Source organism: Antennarius striatus, chromosome 5, assembly GCF_040054535.1.
Source record: "Antennarius striatus isolate MH-2024 chromosome 5, ASM4005453v1, whole genome shotgun sequence".
In the NCBI taxonomy this organism is placed as follows: domain Eukaryota; kingdom Metazoa; phylum Chordata; class Actinopteri; order Lophiiformes; family Antennariidae; genus Antennarius; species Antennarius striatus.
In genome coordinates, this window is record NC_090780.1 from 6757639 (window position 1) to 6778703 (window position 21065).

Below are 21065 nucleotides of genomic sequence, written 5' to 3' on the forward strand. Positions count from 1 at the left end.
CCCTTCAGGGTTCATAGAGTTTACCGTCTGTCACCCAAAGCTTCTGTACCACCTCTCAGCGCTGAAATTGGTTCTGAACAGTAATTTTGTTATAGTGCATGTCCTCATCCCCTCTTCTTGCCGCAGGTCCCCTTTGGCAACGTTCCCACCATCATCAATCCCAGCGGACCTGTGAGCGGTATTCCATTGCTCGACTGTCTCCTCCGGACGCCACTCTCCTCCAAACACAAATGTTTTGTCTTGATTGGAAGACTGGGTGGTGTCAGGCAAAGTTCAGTAAAGACATAAAACAGGTCTGTTTCTGTTTTTAGTTTTTTTTTTCTATCTTTCCAGATTTACCTACCAGATTTCTGCAATCTATCTTGACCTTATTCATATATAAACTCAAGGTGCTGAATCTTTGAGATCAATTCTCTGATCACAATCATGAGTAGGAAACATTTTGAATTTTTTTCTTTTTTGGTATATCTGAAGTTCAACATGATAAGAGCTATTAGAACAAGAAACACTCAGCATTTAAATGATTTTTCCTCAAGAAAAAAGACAGTTTTCAGATCAACCTCCTAATTTATATTCTTAAATTTACCAATTTGAAATGTAATCCACAAGCAGAGGTATACTGTTAGTGTGAAACTGTTAAATATTATTAGTCACTTTATTCACACAGACATTTGAAAATAATTGGGTGTAAATCTGAAATCCAGTTAAATTTTGATGTGAGAAGAAGCTAAAATGTGAAAATGAAATTAACTTGCTCATTTATAAATCAACGGGTTTATGTTGTGACCACATTATCCCTCTAGATAGCAGCATCTCTCAGAGATCAGCTCCCTCCTGTTTCAACACACTCCATTACTACTGTATTACACCCACTCAGTAAAGTAAACCTGATGAAGCATTTGGACCTAACACTGAAAATGTTTTCAAAATTATTCAATGAGCTCAGCACATTTTCATATTCATCTTTTAGAAATATTTCAGTAGTTTTGTGACTGAAGACCCTCATCTCTCCCATCACTCTTGGTGGCCAATCAAATTGTGTTATACCCACTCCATTGCCCAAAATATAGCCTGTTCTTTATGGGCTCATCTCTGGGCAGCGCTGCAGTGCAGTAAGAAGTACAGTATTGTCGCGTTACAGCAGAAAGTCCTGGGTTCAAATTTGTTTGGTACTTGACAGTGGGACGTGTCTTGTCTCCATGTTTTCCCTCAGGCTTCCCCAGCTTCCTCCCACTACCAAAAAAACATGATACAAGTAAACTGGTGAGTGTGATTGGTTGTTTTTTTTTTTACGTGACCCTGTGATAAACTGGCAACTTTGTCAGGGCGTACCCTGCCTCCCACCCAGTGTCAGCTGGGATGAGCTCCAGCTCCCTCTCGACCGTAGAAAAACCCTCCAAGTTGGACCTTTAATCATGTGTGTGTTATCAGACAGTGAACAGAGAAGAGAAACCCACTAACTTTAATTCATCCTCTCTAACTTCCTTCCTGTTCTTGTTTGGTGGTGCAGCTCATAGATGTGTTTTAACAATTTAGAGTCATTGTTTTGTTGTGCATTCTTGTACCAAATGACCGATACCAGTTTTCATGTATAACACTAAATATTGAAAATATTTTAAGATGTATTAACCTAGAGAGTTTGTGAAAATTTCTAGTTTTGCTCAAGAAATGATTGTTATTTTAGCAAATAAATTATTCCTTTTTAAAATTATTTACATGAAACATAGTCAAAACCAAAAAAAAAAAAAATCCTGTTATATGACTAAATATAAGGACACATTTGAAAGTAGCCCAACCAAAATGACCTCAAATTTATTCAAACTTGTTTATTTAAAATTCTCCTTAAACATTTTCCTCATGCGGGGGGTCCGCCCCTCATATCACCAACTGGAGTGACTTCCTGAAATGACTGATGAAATCATTTCTTCTGCTGTATAAAAGAGTGGTCAGAAGACAGAGACCGATCGGAGACTCCCAGCTGCTACTGGTGCCTGATCATCATGCGTGAAATTGTACATCTGCAAATTGGACAATGTGGCAACCAGATTGGCTCTAAGGTAATAAAATGAAATCCTATTTCTACTGTATAAGTATCTTGGATGAAGCTTGAATTTGTTGATAATTTTGAGACATTTGTGTACAATATTCTGAATCGACGGCCTGGATCTAAACCACTGACGTCATACTGAAATAAATTTTCAAATCTTCACATCTCTTGAAACTTCAAATGACTGTTCTGAAGATTATGTGCCAATAACTTATTTGGATGGCACTGAAGGAGAAAATGTTTTAACTTCAATATTTCTAAACATTAGTAACTATATTAAATTTTATTTAATTAAGTAGCCATGCTTTCCATAGCCATATGTGCTGTTCTTTCTCCAACGACAGTTGTGACATGGGGTGTTCCCTGTCAAGCATTAAGGGAAAAGATAAGGGCCATAGCACGGCTGACATGGGTGGGACATTTTTATCATGGCTAACACGAAAGAGAGAAAGTGAAGAAACTAAAGTTAAAGAAGAAGTTTTTTTAAAATGCCTCTACTGAAGTAGAAAACATGGCAGCTTCAAAGTTTTACAGTTACTTAGGATGTAGTAAGCACAAGACCAGGAGATGAAGATACCTTATTTAGTCTTTCAACTTCAAAATGAATAAGCAAATATGCCCTTCAAGACACACCCATTAGGAGAGAGGAGGATAGTTAGGGCAGTAATGCAAAAAATATATACTGCCCACCTGCATTAAAAAAAAATCTTCCAACACAAATGTCCACAAAGAAAACAACCCCGTGAAGCTCTGGAGATAAAGAGAATCATTTGAAAACACTGTCATATGTTAATAGTCTGGGGAATTTATTTCATTTGTTAAATGGTTTTAAAAAATGAAAATTTAGACCTAGAATGTATCAGTGTGTTTTCTGACATAATTCGATGACCAACATCTTGGTTTTCTGTATAGTTTTGGGAAGTGATCAGTGAAGAACATGGGCTGAATGCGATCGGCCTCTACGAAGGAGATAGTGACCTCCAGCTGGAGAGGGTCAACGTCTACTTCAATGAGGCATATGGTACTTATCCAGTTGTTATTATTAATAATACTGTATTGCTCTTAAACTTGGCATGAGTTTGTGATGCCTATTGCTGGTGTTTTTTGTAATACATCTTGTTTGCAGGTGGTAAATTTGTCCCAAGGGCCTTGCTTGTTGACTTGGAGCCTGGTACAATGGACAGCATCAGAGGAAGCCGCATCGGAGCTCTTTTTAGGCCAGACAACTTTATCCATGGTGAGACAAAAGAATACAGTCCTGCTATGGAATCCCTGCTAAGACTTTAGTTCTTTTTGTGGTTACACATAATATTTTATGATTATGTAGAAGTGGGAAGATATCACTAATTCACTTACATTCATGGTATGTAATGCTATGGTTACAAATCAATCAATCAATTAATCAAGTTTTATTTATATAGCGCTTAATCACGGCGACGGATATTTCAAAGCGCTTTAACAGACAGAAAAACCCAACTGAACCCTCCAGAGCAAGCATAAGAAACAGTGGCGGAAAAAAACTCCCTCGTGGGAGGAAGAAACTCTGGGCAGGACCCAAACTCTTTGGGGCGACCAGTTGGGTGGAAAAGAAATAGAAGGAAGATAAGGACAGGGTAAGAGAAAGAGAGCCATGGAGAGAGTGGTAGATAGGCCAGATAGAGTCAGTGTCTTTATGGTTACATTTAGATGATGTGATGCAGGCGAGAAAGTCAGGTTGCATTCACTGACTCCTGGGTTGTTGCCTTCAATACATGTTCCCCATCATGTAGTTGGTAAATTCAAGGCACAATTACAGCTGCATGGATGACTGTATGGTGGCACGGAGGAAAAAAGGCAGCAGGACCCCAGCTGATGGATTGATAAGGGGTAATACAGCTGGACTTGGAAGAGCAGGTCTACAGCGGACAGATAGATGAGGGGTGATACTGGTGGGCTTGGGGGAGCAGGTCCACAGCGGATGGTCCACAGTGGATGGGTGGATGAGGGGTGAACCTGAGAAAACCAGTAAGGACATAGAGCACAGGACTCCAGGACAGAAGTTGAGTTAGTAGGGTGTGATTGGAGACTAGGGGAGTGAGCTTGGAGAGGAGTAGGAGCAACAGAAAGGGTCAGAGAGAAGGAGGAGGAGAGAGGAGCTCAGTGAGTCTGGATGTTGAGTCTCCAGCAGTGTAGGTCTATAAGAAAAAAACTTAGCAGCCTAAGCTGCCTTAATTTCTTTTTCTTTGAAAAAGAAATGTTTTAAGTCTAGTCTTAAATAGTGAGAGGGTGTCAGCCTCCCGAATTGAGGGAGGGAGGTAGTTCCACGATAGAGGGGCTTGATAGCTAAAGGCTCTAGCCCCCGTCCTACTTTTATATATTCTAGGAATCACCAGTGGGCCAATATGTTGAGAGCGTAATGCTCTAGATGGATTATATGGAACTAAAAGTTCCTTGAAAAAGGTCAGTGTCTGGCCATGAAGGGTTTTGTAAGTGAGGAGGAGTATTTTAAAATCTATCCTAGCTTTCACAGGAAGCCAGTGCAGAGAAGCCAACACAGGTTTAAATATAGTCTTTGGTACTGGTCCTGGTCAGAAGCATTCAGCAGCATTCTCGATTAGTTGAAGTGTCTTCAGTAACTTTTTCAGTCAGCCTGAAAAAGTGAGTTACAGTAATCTAGTCTGGAAGTAATGAAAGCATGGATTAATTTTTCGGCATCATTCCGTTTTAAAATATGCCTGATTTTAGCAATGTTTCGGAGATGGAAAAAGGTTGTTCTATAAACCTGTTTTATGTGTGTGTTAAATGACAGATCCTGATTAAAGATGACACCTAGGTTCCTCCCAGTGGTTTTGGCCTCAAAAGTAATGCCATCCAAGGCTATTAGGTCACTGGGCACTACATCCCTAATGGATTTTGGGCCGAGCACAATGACCTCAGTTTAACCAGAATTTTAGATTCAAAAGTTATTGATCATCCAACCTTTAATCTCTTTGATACACACCTGTAATTTGCCCAACTGATTGAATTCATCAGGTTTAATCGAGAGATACAATTGCGTATCATCGGCATAACAATGGAAGTTGATGAAGTGTTTCCTTATCAAATTACCTAGAGGAAGCATGTATAAGATAAACAATATTGTACTAAGAACTGAGCCTTGAGGAACTCCATAGCTAACTGTAGTAGACATGGAGGAGTTGTAATTAACGTTGACAAACTGGGATTGGTCAGTTAAATACGACTTAAACCACATCAATGCTGATCCCTTAGTACCAATTGTTTTCTCCCGCCGTGCCAAATGAATATTGTGGTCAGTTGTGTCAAAAGCTGCACTAAGATCCAAGAGAACCAGTATAGAAACTAGTCCTCTGTCTGAAGCAGTTAGTAGGTCGTTGCTAACCTTGACAAGTTCCATTTCCATGCTATGATGTTCCCTAAAACCTGACTGGAAATTCTCAAATAAACTGTTGGATTTAAGGAAATCACATAACTGATTAGCGACTATTTTCTCCAAGATATTAGATAAAAATGGGTGATTTGATATGGGTCAATAATTATTTAGAAGAGCAGGGTCCAGGTTAAATTTTTTGAGAAGTGGCTTGATTACAGATACTTTAAATGACCGTGGTACATATCCAGTTGATAATGACAGGTAAATTATATTAAGGAAGTGGTTGTAAAGGTAAGGCTTTTTTGATGAGTTTTGTTGGAATTGAATCTAACAGACAGGAAGATGGTTTTACTGAGGAGACTATTTTAATCAGCTGACTGATCTATATTGGAGAAAAGACATCCATAGAACCAAAGGGTTCAGGAGTCAGCTGTGTGTTTTCCAGATCTAAGTTATCTAAAGAAGGACTAGAGTTGGTGGAGAACAGGACGCTATTAATTTTGTCTCCGACGAGCAGGATCTCATTATTGAAAAAATTGATAAAATCATTGCTGTGGAGACTTGATGGAATACTACGCTCATATGCACTGTGGTTGTTTGTCAGTCTAGATACAGTACTGAACAAGAATCTGTAATTGTTTTTATTGTACTCGATTAATGATGAATAATAGGCTGATCTAGCAGAACAAAGAGCCTTCCTGTATTTATGTACACTATCTTGCCGCGCAGAGCGGTGTTCTCCTAGTTTAGTAGAAAGCTAAGTTTTCGGGAATGCTCCTTCAATTGGTGGCTATGAGAAATAAACCAGGGAGCTCGCATCCCCTGTTTTATAGTCTTATTTTTTAGTGGAGCAAATAAATCTAAGGTTTTTCGCGGAGAGTCTGTTTTATTGTCAACAACCTCATTAATTTGAGATGGACTAACATTAACTGAGTTCAGAAAGAGCTGTGTAGTTCAGCTGCGGGACTAAATTAAGCATATGTCTCCTAAAAGCTGAAAGAAGGATTTCTTCTTGCATGGTAGTTATACAAGATAGGTTTAAATTAGGTGGATTGAGATTATATACAATTTTAACCTTCTAATAAGAAACACTTCCCAGTGTTGGATGACTACAGTCTCTATTTCCAGCTGTAGTGGAAATGTTTGCAAAGTCTGTTAAAGTGGACCCCAATTTTAACAAATAGAAGAACATGTAAAATACATTATATGTAAAAATGAAAAAAATATTTTAAAAACATCACCTGAAAGTGATTCGAGAGCACTGAAGTATTAAATGAGAATGGAAATATATTGAGTGACAACAGTAAGATCAGAATCTTTGAAATGATACAGTTCTCCATTCATCTATCAACTTCTCATTAGTGCCACAGATACTGGTATGTTTCATTCAAGTCAGGGATGGAGTTTTATTTTGACATTACAGGAAACTCTGGAGCTGGGAATAACTGGGCGAAGGGCCACTACACCGAAGGAGCGGAGCTGGTGGAGCAGGTGATGGACGGGGTGAGGCACGAGAGCGAGAGTTGTGACTGCCTGCAGGGCTTCCAGCTGGTTCACTCTCTGGGGGGCGGCACCGGCTCTGGCATGGGAACACTCCTCATCAACAAGATCCGAGAGGAGTATCCAGATCGTATCATGAACACCTTCAGCATCATGCCCTCTCCTAAGGTCTCAGACACGGTGGTGGAGCCCTATAACGCCACCCTGTCTGTCCACCAGCTCCTGGAGAACACGGACTTGACCTTCTGCATCGACAACGAGGCGCTCTACGACATCTGTTTCCGCACGCTGAAACTGACCACGCCCACTTATGGGGACCTCAACCACCTGGTCTGCATGACCATGAGCGGGGTGACCACCTCGCTGAGGTTCCCTGGACAGCTCAATGCAGATCTGAGGAAGTTGGCTGTCAACATGGTTCCTTTCCCTCGCCTCCACTTCTTTATGCCAGGCTTTGCACCCCTGACGGCCCGCTGTAGCCAACAGTATCGAGCCCTCACAGTACCTGAGCTCACCCAGCAAATGTTTGATGCCCGAAACATGATGACAGCATGTGACCCAAGGCGGGGGCGTTACCTAACAGTTGCTGGCATATTCCGTGGCCAGATGTCTACTAAGGAAGTTGATGAACAGATGCTTGCAATGCAGCAGAAGAACAGCAACCACTTTGTGGAGTGGATCCCCCACAACGTCAAGGTTGCTGTATGCGACATCCCGCCCAGAGGCCTGAAAATGGCCTCCACCTTCATAGGCAATAACACGGCCATTCAAGAGGTGTTCCGCCGGGTGGGTGAGCAGTTCTCTCTGATGTTCAGGAGAAAGGCTTTCCTTCACTGGTATACAGGAGAAGGTATGGATGAAATGGAGTTCACTGAAGCAGAGAGCAACCTCAACGACCTGGTGTCAGAGTACCAACAGTACCAAGATGCGACCGCAGAGCTCGACTGGGAAGCAGAGATCGAAGAGGAAGAGGAGCCGCCCTTGTCATTACCAACTACAAAGCTTCCATCTCGAGCTGAAGTTAAACTGGAAAACAAAGACACTGTAGATGAGTAGAAGACGGGGCATAGAGTGCTGTGTGCAAGTGGACAGCTTGTTGTATGGTAGGAAAAATGTTTGCATGAAAAGGAACTCTTACTTTGTAGTTGGATTCATTCCTATGGTTGATTTAGCAAGCTTTTACTTGACGAAAAGTCATTTGACATTGTTTTTGCTGTATTTGTCCAATGTGTCTGTAAGCGTGTACATCTGTTTTTAATTATAAGTTTTATCTTTTATAGAAAACACTTTTAAAATCATGGGAATTGTTCATGTACCAGCTCAATATAGATAGATAGATAGATAGATATATACTTTAATGATCCCAAGGGAAATTCAGGACACATATAAACTGAGAAATAATAATTTTTAAAAAAAATATCTCTTTCAGAGCCACAGTAAATGTTGCATGGTGTTTTGTATCTATGCTTATGGTGATTAAAAACAGAAAAACCAATGATTTTTTTTTTAAAGCTTCATTACAAGACTGAAAATACCATTAGTAATAAACTAAAGTCAGCTGCAGTGATGGACAACACTCTGCCAGCACAGTGACAGTGATACCTGCTGTTGTGACTCTGCTGTCACACAACTTCCTTCTGCTGGTACAAGTCTGGGTCAGAAAGATTACACATAACTTGACCAGAGTGTCTTAAATTTGAGATAAGCACACGACATGGCAATGTTGCTGGACTCCTGTCAACTAGAGTAACCGATAAAGACGTACAGTATGTAACCCACACTTTACTGATTATTGTGACAGATGCAGTCTAACCTCAGAGACCAATTCAATTGAAGTTACAAGGTGGTCAAAAAGACAGCAGTCACACAACGTATAGATAGATAGATAGATAGATAGATAGATAGATAGATAGATAGATAGATAGATAGATAGATAGATAGATAGATAGATAGATAGATAGATAGATAGATAGATAGATAGATAGATAGATAGATAGATAGATAGATAGATAGATAGATAGATAGATAGATAGATAGATAGATAGATAGTGAAGCAAAGTCCAAAGCTTCTTTATTCCGTGGGTTCTTGTTATTGAGGTAAAGTAGGAGACTTACACGATCGTCATAAGTTTAAAAGTTTATTCCTGACAGCAAGTCTAAAACAGATATCCGGGCTCTCCCACATTCCCTGACTGCCGTTATTACACGGGTCTTACATCAGACGCAGGTGAAGAAGAGAAAATTCTATTTTGGCCCGGTCAAATTTAAACAATTCAGATTAAGAATATGCATGAGGGGATGTGGTGTCTTCTGGACCAATCTGATCGTGACAGGTTTTCGTCCGCATCTTCTCGACGTAATTTCCGTGTCCGGTCTCATCCTGTAAACAATCCTGCCTACTTCCTGATCACCCCATAAGTGTGAAGACTTCCATAAAGGGAACTGTTACCTTGGGTGGGGCTGCACGGTGGCGCAGTGATTAGCGCTGCCGCCTCACAACACGGGTTCGATTCCCGCTCTCTGCGGAGTTCTATACTCTCCCCGTGTCTGTGTGGGTTGTCTCCGGGTTCTCCGGCTTCCTCCCACCTCCAAAAGCATGCGCTTCAGGTTGATAGGCCGTCCCAAATTGCCCGTAGGAATGAGTGTGTGTGTGCTTGGTTGTATGTCTTTGTGTGTGTCTCCGCGGTGCACTGGCGTTGTGCCCGGAGTGTCCCCCGCCACACGCCCTATGCCGCCGAGATAGGCTCCAGCTCCCCGTGACCCGCTGCGGCGAATATAGCGGTGGTAATCTCTGACGATGACTGACTGACTGATCTTGGGTGTGTGTGTGTGTGTTCAAATGTGTACAGACTTCCAGGATGTGAGAAGATTAGATGAGTTCTGTGAGCTCTGTGTGAACCGGGATAGGGTTTAAATGTCTGCAAAGAGTAAATGAGTGTGTTATTAAAGTTGACTACTATGAAGCTAGCAAAATAGCATTAGCAAATAGCATGTGTATAATGTCTAAATCTCTTCAATAGATAGATAGACTTTATCCCAAACTGGGAAATTTAAATTTTACAGTAGCATTTAAATATATGAACAGACAGAAACAGGGAAAAGTTATATTTAAAAAAAAATTAAGATAATAGGGAAAAGGAATAATAATAACAAAAGTACACAAGCATGGCAGGCATTAAGTTATAAATAAGTGTGGCACTCTGTGGCCAGGGCGGCACGGTGGCGCAGTGGTTAGCGCTGTCGCCTCACAACACGGCGGACCCGGGTTTGAGTCCCGCTCTGTGTGGAGTTCTCTCCGGGTTCTCCGGCTTCCTCCCACCTCCAAAAGCATGCGCTTCAGGTTGATTGACCGGTCCCAAATTGCCTGTAGGAGTGAGTGTGTGTGTGAGTGGTTGTATGTCTTTGTGTGTGGTTCCGCGGTGCACTGGTTCGTGCCCGGAGTGTCCCCCGCCTCACGCCCTATGCCACTGGGATAGGCTCCAGCTCCCTGTGACCCGCTGCGGGGGATGTAGCGGTGGTAATATGAAAATGACTGACTCTGTGGCCATACACAGGATCTAATGAAAGCCATATCTAAAACCTCAGACTGGTGGAACTCTATCTGATATTTTAGAGCTGTTGTATAGAGTGATGGCTTGTGGCAGGAATGACTTCCTGTACCTGTCCTTTCGACAGCGGAGCTGTAGCAGTCTATTGGAGAAGGAGGTCCATTGTCCATCCAGTGTGTGGTGGAGAGGGTGAACGGGGTTAACAGTTAGTTCAGAGTCCTCTCCACCACAGCCTCCACAGTGTAACAGTTTGTTTAGGGTCCTCCTCTCCACCACAGCCTCCGCAGTGTCCAGACCACAGCCAATCACAGAGTCAGCCTTCCTTATTTGTTGGTATCGCTGGTCTGATGCTGCTCACCTAGCAGACCATGGAAAAGAAGAGTACACTGGCCACAACAGACCGATAGAAAATCTCCAACATCTTGCTGCATACAATGAAGGATCTCAGCTTCTGTTGTTGATCTTCACACACAAGTACTTGTAGTCCTCCACCTCCTCTACATCCTCTCCCAGGTTGTGTAATGGTTGTGGCATGCTCCTCTTCTTCCTGAAGTTGATCACCATCTCTGGTCTTGCTAACATTCAACCTCAGGTGATTGGCTCCAACCCACTCCACAAAGTCATCTACCACAGCTCTGTACAGGTAGTCGCCGACTTACGACCGCGATTGGGACCGACAGATCGGTCGTAACTCGACTTGGTCGTAAATCGACTCTTAAGTAAAAATTAAATCCAGCAGCGCTGGTACTTGGCTGGGGGTCGTCTGGATTGTCAGCTGGGGCAGCGTGTGGGTTGGTGGGAGCGGGAGACGATCTTTTCATAATCATTGTGAGCTTTGTCTGAATTGTTCGTTTTTCTCCTCATAAATTTCACGATATGGACGGAAAGCGTCGTTTGCCATCCGTTCAATCCTTGCAAATGTTTCTATGTTCTATGTCCATTTCTTCAAAGTGTGCACGGAGTTTATTTAACAGGGAAAAGCCTTCTGACAAGCCTTTGGTGGTGAACATTTTTTCTGTTTCCTCCTCTTCTTTCTCTGCTTCTCTTCTCTCTTCTTCTTCCACTCTTTCTTCTTCCAGCGCGATCAGTTCTTCATACAGCGCGATCATTCGTGAGTTCTCCAAGGAGAGGTTTTTTGCCAGTTTCACTATTTTCTCCCAAATCTGATCAAGTTCTTCGTCACTTTCAAATCCAGCAGAAGAGTTCACGTAACGCTTGACAGTTTTCCCATACGCCATTCATACATTTCTCCGTCACAGCCTCCTAAGCAGCCCAGCCCATCAGTAGTGGGCTGGGTTATTGATCTCACGGTGTGACTGAACAGCGTGTGTGCGCCGTGGGGACTGGAGAGAGCGCGGGAGCCTCAGAGCGTTAGTACTGTGGCTGGAGGGAATGCCCGCATTACCCGGACATTGTGGTCGTAAAGTCGATCGGTCGTAAGTTGCATAGGTCGTAAGTCGGCGACTACCTGTACTCCCCTTCCCTCCCCTCATTATACACCCAACAACTGCCGAGTCATCAGAGAACTTCTGTAGGTGACATGACTCGGAGTTGTACTGAAAATCATTGGTGTACAGTGTGAAGATGACGGGGGACATTACAGTGTCTTGAGGGGCTCCTGTATCACTGACCACTGTGTCGGACAAAACGCTGCCCAGACGGACAAACTGTGGCCTATCTGTTAGGTAGTAGCTGATCAAGGAGACAATGGAGGCGTCGACACCAATCCCCCCGCAGCTTCTCACCCAGCAACCTTGGCTGAATGGTGTTAAAAGCACTGGAGAAATCAAAGAAGGTTATTCCCACAGTGCTTCCCCCACCACCCAGATGCAAATGGGCTCTCTGCAGGAGGTAGATGATGGCATCATCAACTCCCAATTGGGGCCAATACACGAACTGTAGAGGGTCTCTGGCCCCGTCCACATGATGCCGGAACTGAAAACGCAACTTTTTTGTTGCGTTTACACCTTCCGTCCACATGACAACGCACATATCCGGAACGAAAACGCAACTTCTTGAAAACACTGGCCTAGGTGGATTTTTAAAAAAACGCTGGGTCTGTGTTGTCGTGTGGACGGTGTATCTGCAACTTTTTAAAAACGCTGACGTCTTGCCTGCGATGAAAACCTCTGTGACATCATATTTATGGGCCCGTGTGTTGTGACAACAAAACACGGAGGATTCCTATCGGATAAAATTTGACTCAATACTGCCACCACATTGTTTGGCATAGCTGTATTCGAAAACACACTTTTTTGAAAACGCTGTTGCATGGACGTGAATCTTTTTCGATGCGTTTTCAAAAAGATCCATTTTCAAAAAAATCTGTCATCGTGTGGACGGGGCCTCTAGCAGCTCCTTCACCTGAGGCCTCAAGCTGGCCAAGACCAGCCTCACCAGCACCAGCCTCTCCAGCATCAGGTGGGACGTGAGGGCAACTGGTTGGTAGTCGTTCAACTCTGATGGGGCTGACTTTTTGGGGACAGGAACCAAGCAGGATGTCTTCCACAACACCAGAACTCTCTCCTGGCTAAGGCTCAGGTTGTAGTGGTGTGTGATAACTAGAGACAGCTGGGGAGCACAGGTCTTCAGGATCCTGGGGCTGATCACATCAGGTCCAGCAGTATTTCTCTGGTGGAGTCTCTCCAGCTGTCTCCTGACCTGGTCTGAAGTCACCGTCATGTGGGGGAGGGTGCTGAATGTGGGAGGGGGGGTGCTGTGTTCTGAACCTTTTGAGGAAAGAAGAAAACATTCAGCTCGTTGGCTCCATATAAACCTCATGATGGTTGCCTTTGTCTGTCTTTTTTTTTGTCTGCATATGTTCTTATAGTTTAACCCATGAAAGGGGATCAACTTTTCATGAGTTCAATGCTTGTTTTAGTCTTGCAGTAAAATCTTTTATATATTGTATAAAAGTGCGTGCGTGTGACCATCACCAGTCCTTTCTGGGATCTAAGTTGTCAGTCTTTATTAGAATTTCCTACTGTGAGCCAGCGAGGGAAGTGCTGCACCTCTGTGAGTTAAGGGGGGGAGCAAAAGGAGACAGGGAGAGAAAACACAAACAAGGTAATGGATAGGCAGGCAGTGCTGTTGGAGTGAAAGAGGTTTGAGCTGTTTCGTTATATCTCACAACTGATACCTTAATACCAATTTTATAAAACACCAGATTAATGGAGGTCCTGACAGTATAGAATAGGCCACCAGAGGAAAACAGTGCAGAAGGAAGATAGAGGGCATGAGATTGTGATGTCTGAAGAGACTCATCACATTCTGACAGGACACAATGGTTCTCAACAACTGGACTCGACAGAAGCTGGTAAGCCCTGAACCAACATGCATGTGTGATGGAAACCAAAGCCCAGAGAGGTTACTAGAACCCAGCAGGGCCACGCTAGCTGAGTATCCCCAACCACAGCAGCCAGGAGCATCCAGAAGCCATCACCTGAAGAGCCACCAGGGGCGCCGAGAACCACGTAGACCCAGAGACCAAGAGGAGGCAGCTGCTGCTACCGCCAGGGCGACCAGGACAGGCCCAAGGGTTAGCTATTAATGTTGAACCTGAAGAGATTTAAACATTATATACATGCTACTCATTATTTTGCTGGCTCTATAAGGATTTATTTTTAATCACGCAATAAACTTTTCTATCACTATCAGTACAAAAGTACACACACGTACACACACGTACGCACACACACACACACAGTTACAATAACAATTCCATTCATAGGACATACATGGCGGTCTCAATTCTTTATTCACAGGAACCGTAAACCACATTCCAACCGGAACCGGAAACCACATTCCAACACCCACCGAGGTAGAGTGGCTGAACACTCGTCACAATCTAATTGGACCAGAAGACATCATTTCATGCAAATTCCTTATCTGAATTGTACAAAAAAACACCGGGCAGAAAGAGAGTTATAAACTATATGGTGTGTGATATATCATCTTTCTTCCCAGTAAGGATCAAAGCAATGTCTATATCAAACCTCATATCACAATTTTTACATCCTACTTTAAAGTGGTGATGTATTATAATTGTCAGTGTTTGTGTGTTCATCCGTCTGTCCGTTAGTTATTCCACCACTATCTTCGCAACTGATAGAAAGATGAAACAACAAGTACATTACTCGGGCGGCAAAGGGGATGAAAATGAGATGATGACCTTGACAATTCAAGTTCTCAACAAAATAACAAAAACCACATAAAATTTAAAAGCGTAAACCCCCCTCCACACAGTAGTTTAGTATTTTTTTCTCTTTCCTGTCATTAAACACCTCAAGGTCATTCAGATCCAGAGGGTCAAGAAATGTCCTTCAGTCAAATAATGATAACAGATGGTTCCTCTCAGACATTTAAACCTACAGCTATGCTCTCCTCTTGTGTTAAAATAAAAAGCTCACAGTAAAAGTACTGTATTCTAGATGCGTCGAGATCTGCATCAACTACAGACCATTTCATTCTTCCGAGGTTGCCGGGCAGAACCTTCAAACTATGACGACATGGGCTGCAGGTCCAAGTCCACGGACATTCACGTAACATGTTGAATCAAGGCTATGTTGGTTATAAAATCCCGCATTCCCTGCATCAGCAGTCACGTGGGACTGACGGAAGTGCGTCACTTAAGCTACGCATGCGGCTGTTCTGGGACAATGGGCGGAGATTTGCGATTGGTTTTCAACGTGGTTCGCCGTTCTCAGAGAGACTGCGGTTATCTACTGGCTAATCCTCTCCTCCTTCGCGTCCTGTCACCGGCAACCTTACATAAACCATGAAGATCTGGACGTCAGAACATATGTTCCAGTAAGTAGCCGTTTAGCTATAGAGGTAGTTTTTAATCCGTTCATTTATCGAGAGCTCATCAGAGGTTCACTGTCTTGATCAGACGGTGAATAGCAGGTAGCCGGCTTCTGATTTAACATGCTAAACAGTACACGTTTGGGTTACGAAAGCGTTATCTATAAATTACTAGCCGTAAATCGAATGCTAAAGGGAATATGCTAAAAGCAAATGCAGGCGATGTTACATAGCCTTCTTTTAACGACGGTCGCTGCCGCTAATTTTATTAAAATTGTTGCCACACTGCATGAAATCACGCCTAATCACAGAAGTAAATACGTAGGTTAATATAGAAATTGAACCCCGGAATGCAGTGAATGCATAACTGTCACTGTTACTGGTGAACAATGCTGTCAGATTGTGTAATCAGTCCGCTGGACGAGCCCCCCGCGCGTCACCTTTCACCTACATATTTTACTGAGACCGCCTCGTCCGTGAACTATACTGCGCGTTCACGTGTCTCCATGACAACAGCCGGCTGCCGCTACGCTAAACTAACACTTGCTGTGCTCAAGAACGTTCCCGTTCTTTCGTGACGTACTCCATCGTAGGGAAGTAACTGCGTTTCTCTCACATTAAGTGCATCCTTAAAAAAATTGATAATGCAAAAGTAAAATGGTTTTATATTTTAAAAACACAATCTTTGACGTGTTCCTTTGACTGTACTTCACTGTCAGGCAAATGCGGAAAATTCATGAGTCATTACCAGTGACACATTTAACTTGAATCACCATTTTAGTTGTTCAAATTGAAAATACAATGACATACAAAATAGACATGTTCAACATGAAAAAAAATGCAGGTTGAGTTAAATGCTTAATTTTTTTTTGACGTGTGCCTTAATATTATAAAAAGTTATTTATTCTTGTGGATAAAATTCTTTGACTTTTTCTCACAACCATCTTCTTTTCTTTTTGGCATGACCCGTTAGGGGTCAACACAGCGCATCATCCCTTTCCATGTCAGTCTATCTTCTGTATCCTCCTCTCGAACACTAACTGCCCTCATGTCTTCCTCACTACATTCATCCACCTTCTTTGGTCTTTTTCTTGCCCCCTTGCCTTGTAGTTCCATACTCAACAACCTTTTACCAATGTACTTACCATCTCTCCTCTGAACGTGTCCAAACCATTGAAGTCAGCTCTCTCCAACTTTGTCGCCAAAACATCACACCTTGGCTGTTCCTCTGATTAACTAATTTCTGATCCTATCCAACCTGGTCACTCCTCGAGAGAACCTCAACATCTTCATCTATCATCTATCTATCTATTCATTTCAGTAGAGACCCTTCTGTCACTGAAGACACATCACACTTTCCTCCACTTGTGCCTTTTTCTTACGACATTGGAGTAATGTTTCTTTGTGTTTGACTTTTCCCATAACAGCCATCCATGGGAGACTGTGATCAAAGCTGCTATGCAGAAGTATCCCAATCCCATGAACCCCAGTGTGATTGGAGTGGATGTTCTGAACAGAGACATCGACAAACAGGGCTGCCTCCACAGTCAAAGGCTGCTTAGCACAGAGTGGGGTCTTCCATCTATAGTCAAATCTGTGAGTCTGCTTTGTCAAAAATTACTGCAAAACTTTAAGGCTGAACTGCACAAGTGACTCTGAATTAGGAACTCCTGACCAGATGCACAAGTTTGAGATTATGGTTTCATTTGTGTGGTTTAATTACAGCAATGTGGCAGCATGAGACATGGTATGCAACATATCTTCTCACACTTTTATGATAAAATCTGAAAGATTTAGCCCATAATCCACTCATAGCCTGAGATGTTAAACAGATACAGCAGGGGTCTCCACTGCTGCACATGACTTTAACCCTAAGAGGCTATTTTGGTCCAGGTGCAGCAGCAGCAGAGGTGACTGCTGACTGTGACACAAGCGAGTTTATGGCTGAGTGCCACGGCTCATGCTGTACAGAACATTGCTGTACCGTTTCAGTCAAGGCTGATATGTAACCCATGACGGCATGTGATGCAACTGTCACTGTTGACACAAATAACATCAGAGCTCAGTAGAAAGCACAGCGGCGACGGAGGCTACCTCTGGATTTGTGCAACACTTTGTATGAACTTTTCCCCTGTTCCTTTGACAATCTGTACTCAGTAATGATACAGCTGGAGGGAGATAGTATCCTGCTTTTCATTCATGGTGGAGACTGTTTAAACGTTGCCCAATAATCTGGTGTTCCACTGACCTTTTTCTAGATGTCTTAAGACAGTATCAACATCTATGAATAGCACGTTTGATTCCAAGGCATTTGACACAGACGGTCGCAGCAATTGTTAAAACATAAACATAACACCTAATCTGATTGTCTCACAGAAGCTCAGTGCAGGTCTCAGTGTCTGCCTGTAAACTCGGTGCAGCAAATACAATTGTTATTTTGGTTCTCCTCTGTACTCTTTATTGAACCTTTAAATCTTAAAATGTATATTTATATATATCATCACTCAGTGAAAGGAAGATTTCACATCCTCATTGGAACTAAACTGTTAATTCCAAGAAAACCAATATGATAGCAGCTTAGAGCTCAAATAATGCTTGATTAAGTGACAAATGAAATAATGCACTTTCAGCTGTTCGTTACATTTTTCCATGAATTCTCTCTTTGTCTCCAGATCATTGGTAACACAAGAACGCGCACATATATTCAGGAACACTCTGTTGTGGATCCCGTTGGCCAGACTTTTGAACTTAAGTCGTCGAATGTGAGTATTTCTCCATAAGTTTCATTATAAAACCACTGCATTGTTTAGCAAACATACTGTGTGATTGATGCATCAACCTACAACAGCCATGTCCTGTCCTTTCTGCTCTTCATGGCCTCCATTTGTCTGAACACAAAAACTTTGGTGTGTTTTGAAAAGTTTGTTTTTTTTTAACAGTGGAATGAAGGTTCCTGTTGTTTCAGCATTGAACCTTTAATAACGTTGCATTCACATACTGTCACTGTGATCAAAAACAGTTTCTATCCTAACATTAATTTGTTTCTCTGTTTTCATACTTTCTCTGCAGATCACTTTTACAAACTTGGTGTCTGTGGATGAAAAGTTAACATACAAACCACACCCAGAGGATAAAGAAAAGTAAATTCAGTTCATTCTTTTGATTATTTCTGAAGCATTCAAGCCTTTTAAATATAATTTGAATCCATAAACTGCTTTCATCTCTAGAACAATACTGACACAGGAGGCTATTATCTCTGTGAAAGGAGTCAGTCTCAGCAGCTACTTGGAGGGAGTTATGGCCAGCAGTATCTCCACTAATGCTGGAAAGGTAAGAGATCTGTAGAGTACTCTCTCGGGTGGAACGAAAAGTTTTCCATCTGATCAATGTGATGGATTTTAACAGGCCCTGAAATATTGAGAAAAAAAAATCACCAGCTCTGCTACACAACCGAGTCGATCTGATTTCATGTTACATGTAAAAACATTTCTAAAGACATCCAACGATGGCACTAGAATTCCACTGTATGACAGCTTGGTAAATATTATGTTATTTATACAGAGTTCATTTTAATCCCTGGATTCTTGTAGTAGGTGTGTCGTTTATAAAGATTCTGAAATTTTCAGAGTTTGCTCTCCCAATAACCCTTTAGATGGTCCTGTAAGCCACCAAACACATGTTTAAAACCTGTGAGTCTCCCTCCTCTGACCCTGTGCTTTCTGTTCGATCTTGATCAGGGTCGTGAAGCCATGGAGTGGGTCATTAGGCGACTGAATGCTGAAATCGAGGAGCTGGCGGCCACGGCATGCGGGACCTTACGCACCCCAATGGCAGCTGCTGCGGTCACTGAGAAATAACGCCTGCCTTTCAATAATAGAAAGGTTCAAGAGAAGATGCGTACCAGAACAACCAACCTCCCGTTATGATGCCCCGGTGCTGTTTTGGTGCTGTTTTTCTGCACTATTTACGGGCACAATTCAGCCATCTCATAAACTTTTACTATCTATGTTAGATACCTTTTTATTCACACCCAGCAGCAATATAACTGGATAATGTTGAATGTTTTCACAGGACACAGTCTGACAGTAGTGAGACTTGGGGGAACTTAGGGAAGACGTGAACAGTGCAATGGGACACCACAGTTATCTGTGTGTTTGGGACCATGTAGCATTGGAAAAAAGTGTCAGAGGCACTTGATGCACTGAGAACTTGTGTGCCAAAGCAGAAGCACAACTCTTAATCCAGCCATTTAAAAGGATTTTTGCCAGTTCTCTGGTGAATACCTCAGATTACCAGTTGTTTGGTAAAGTGTGACATATGACATGGGTACATGGAAGTGGTTTGGGCTGGTCAGATTAACTCTATTATGGGAAGCAGGACATTATTTAGTGTTTCAGCATCAGGGTTATTTGTGCAAGAGAGCATTACAAACAAAGTTTTCTTGTGGGACCTCAGTAATAACGGCTCTGTACCAGGCAATGTGACTTAGCCTGAATAAAAGCTGTATTTCATTATTGTATGTTAACTAATACAGTTATTAAGGTATTTAAGTGATATGAAGGGATCAAGGTCATTGCCATATTTATATTTTGTAGATATTTTGTTCATGAGTAAATCTGATGTGTACTGACAAGACAGTTAAAACTTTTGGTTACATACTGAACATGTTTGCTGAACTCAAGGAGTTTATTGACATGCATAAGAAGACCGTTCCTCAGTAATGACAGTCCTCTCAGAATGACCTCACAGTGCAATGGTTGAGGCCTTTTATTTATATTTGTACTTACAGAATAATGTTTTTAACCAAGACATGCTGCTAAACATGCTGAAGGTTAATTACTTATCAAGAGATTGAACATGGTTAATCTTTGTATTTGAGGAAGTCCATTTATTCTAATGAAAAACAGTGCAGTGGTAGAAAAAAGTTTCTTCTTTCATGTAAAAAAAAATCATGTCATATTCCTAATTAAAGATCCTGATTTATGCATTTTGTGCCTCTGGAAAATGTGTTCACAACCTCTGAATGTGAAAACAAAAGAAAACTATTTTAAACTGTTACTAGAATTTTTTCTGTTTATTCTTCAGATCAGATACCCACTGTTTCAGGAAAGTACGTGTTCTGTGTATTAATCAACTTTCAATATTAGACAGGATTTAACATTTTCATACTTGTGAGAACCCATGTGAGAACTTAAGCCAAGATATATGATTCTGTGAAGACAGATCAATTGCCTTCAGGAGGTTCAGTCAAGATTCTCACACAATGCATTAGTTCTAAAGGTCATTGTTAGCTTAAGGGTTGCGTAGATGAATGTTGGCAGGCTAACTGGACAAAGAAAGCTAACTAATAGTGAGATTGGGAAAGGAGCTAACGTTACAGGAAAAGACACCTGTCAAAAGAGCATGTGAAACGACATTTTAGAGAAGTGATAGTTCTGTTAGCTGACTATATGAACAGAACTGTACTTAGTTACTTAAATTGCGTTTTTCTCATGCCCGAGGAGCATTTTGGACACTACATCGATTGTCCCGTTCCAAACGGAAACCATTACTGGACAGACTGTTCGTGTTAGCCAGCTAGTTTCCCTCAGAAATCATTGCTGTTTTCTGTGTCGTTCCTGTTGTTTGGACTCTGCTCAAAAACATAAAAATTGTTGGAACAGTTTTCTTCTTTTCCTTTCAGGGGTCACCACAGCAAATCAGTTGCCTCCATCTGATCTAACCCTGTCTTCTTCACTCTAAAATTATGTTAACTGGGAAGTCAATGTATAGTTAGTGATGGGCAGATGAAGCCCCA

At 42.1% G+C, this 21065-nt stretch overlaps 2 protein-coding genes across 2 annotated transcripts; both read left to right on the forward strand.

Annotated features, from left to right (window-relative positions):
• Positions 1–1936: 1936 nt before the first annotated feature.
• On the forward strand, positions 1937–8412 carry tubb1 (tubulin, beta 1 class VI). The gene is made up of 4 exons (XM_068314897.1): positions 1937–2057; positions 2960–3068; positions 3174–3284; positions 6841–8412. Exons 1-4 carry the CDS (start codon positions 2001–2003, stop codon positions 7971–7973), a joined length of 1410 nt encoding a protein of 469 aa, XP_068170998.1. The 5' UTR covers positions 1937–2000; the 3' UTR covers positions 7974–8412.
• A 6702-nt stretch (positions 8413–15114) lies between these two features.
• Positions 15115–20255, forward strand: LOC137595099 (PRELI domain containing protein 3B-like). Its single transcript, XM_068314941.1, has 6 exons — positions 15115–15274; positions 16696–16864; positions 17941–18030; positions 18338–18408; positions 18496–18598; positions 19006–20255. Exons 1-6 carry the CDS (start codon positions 15243–15245, stop codon positions 19123–19125), a joined length of 585 nt encoding a protein of 194 aa, XP_068171042.1. The 5' UTR covers positions 15115–15242; the 3' UTR covers positions 19126–20255.
• Positions 20256–21065: the final 810 nt, after the last annotated feature.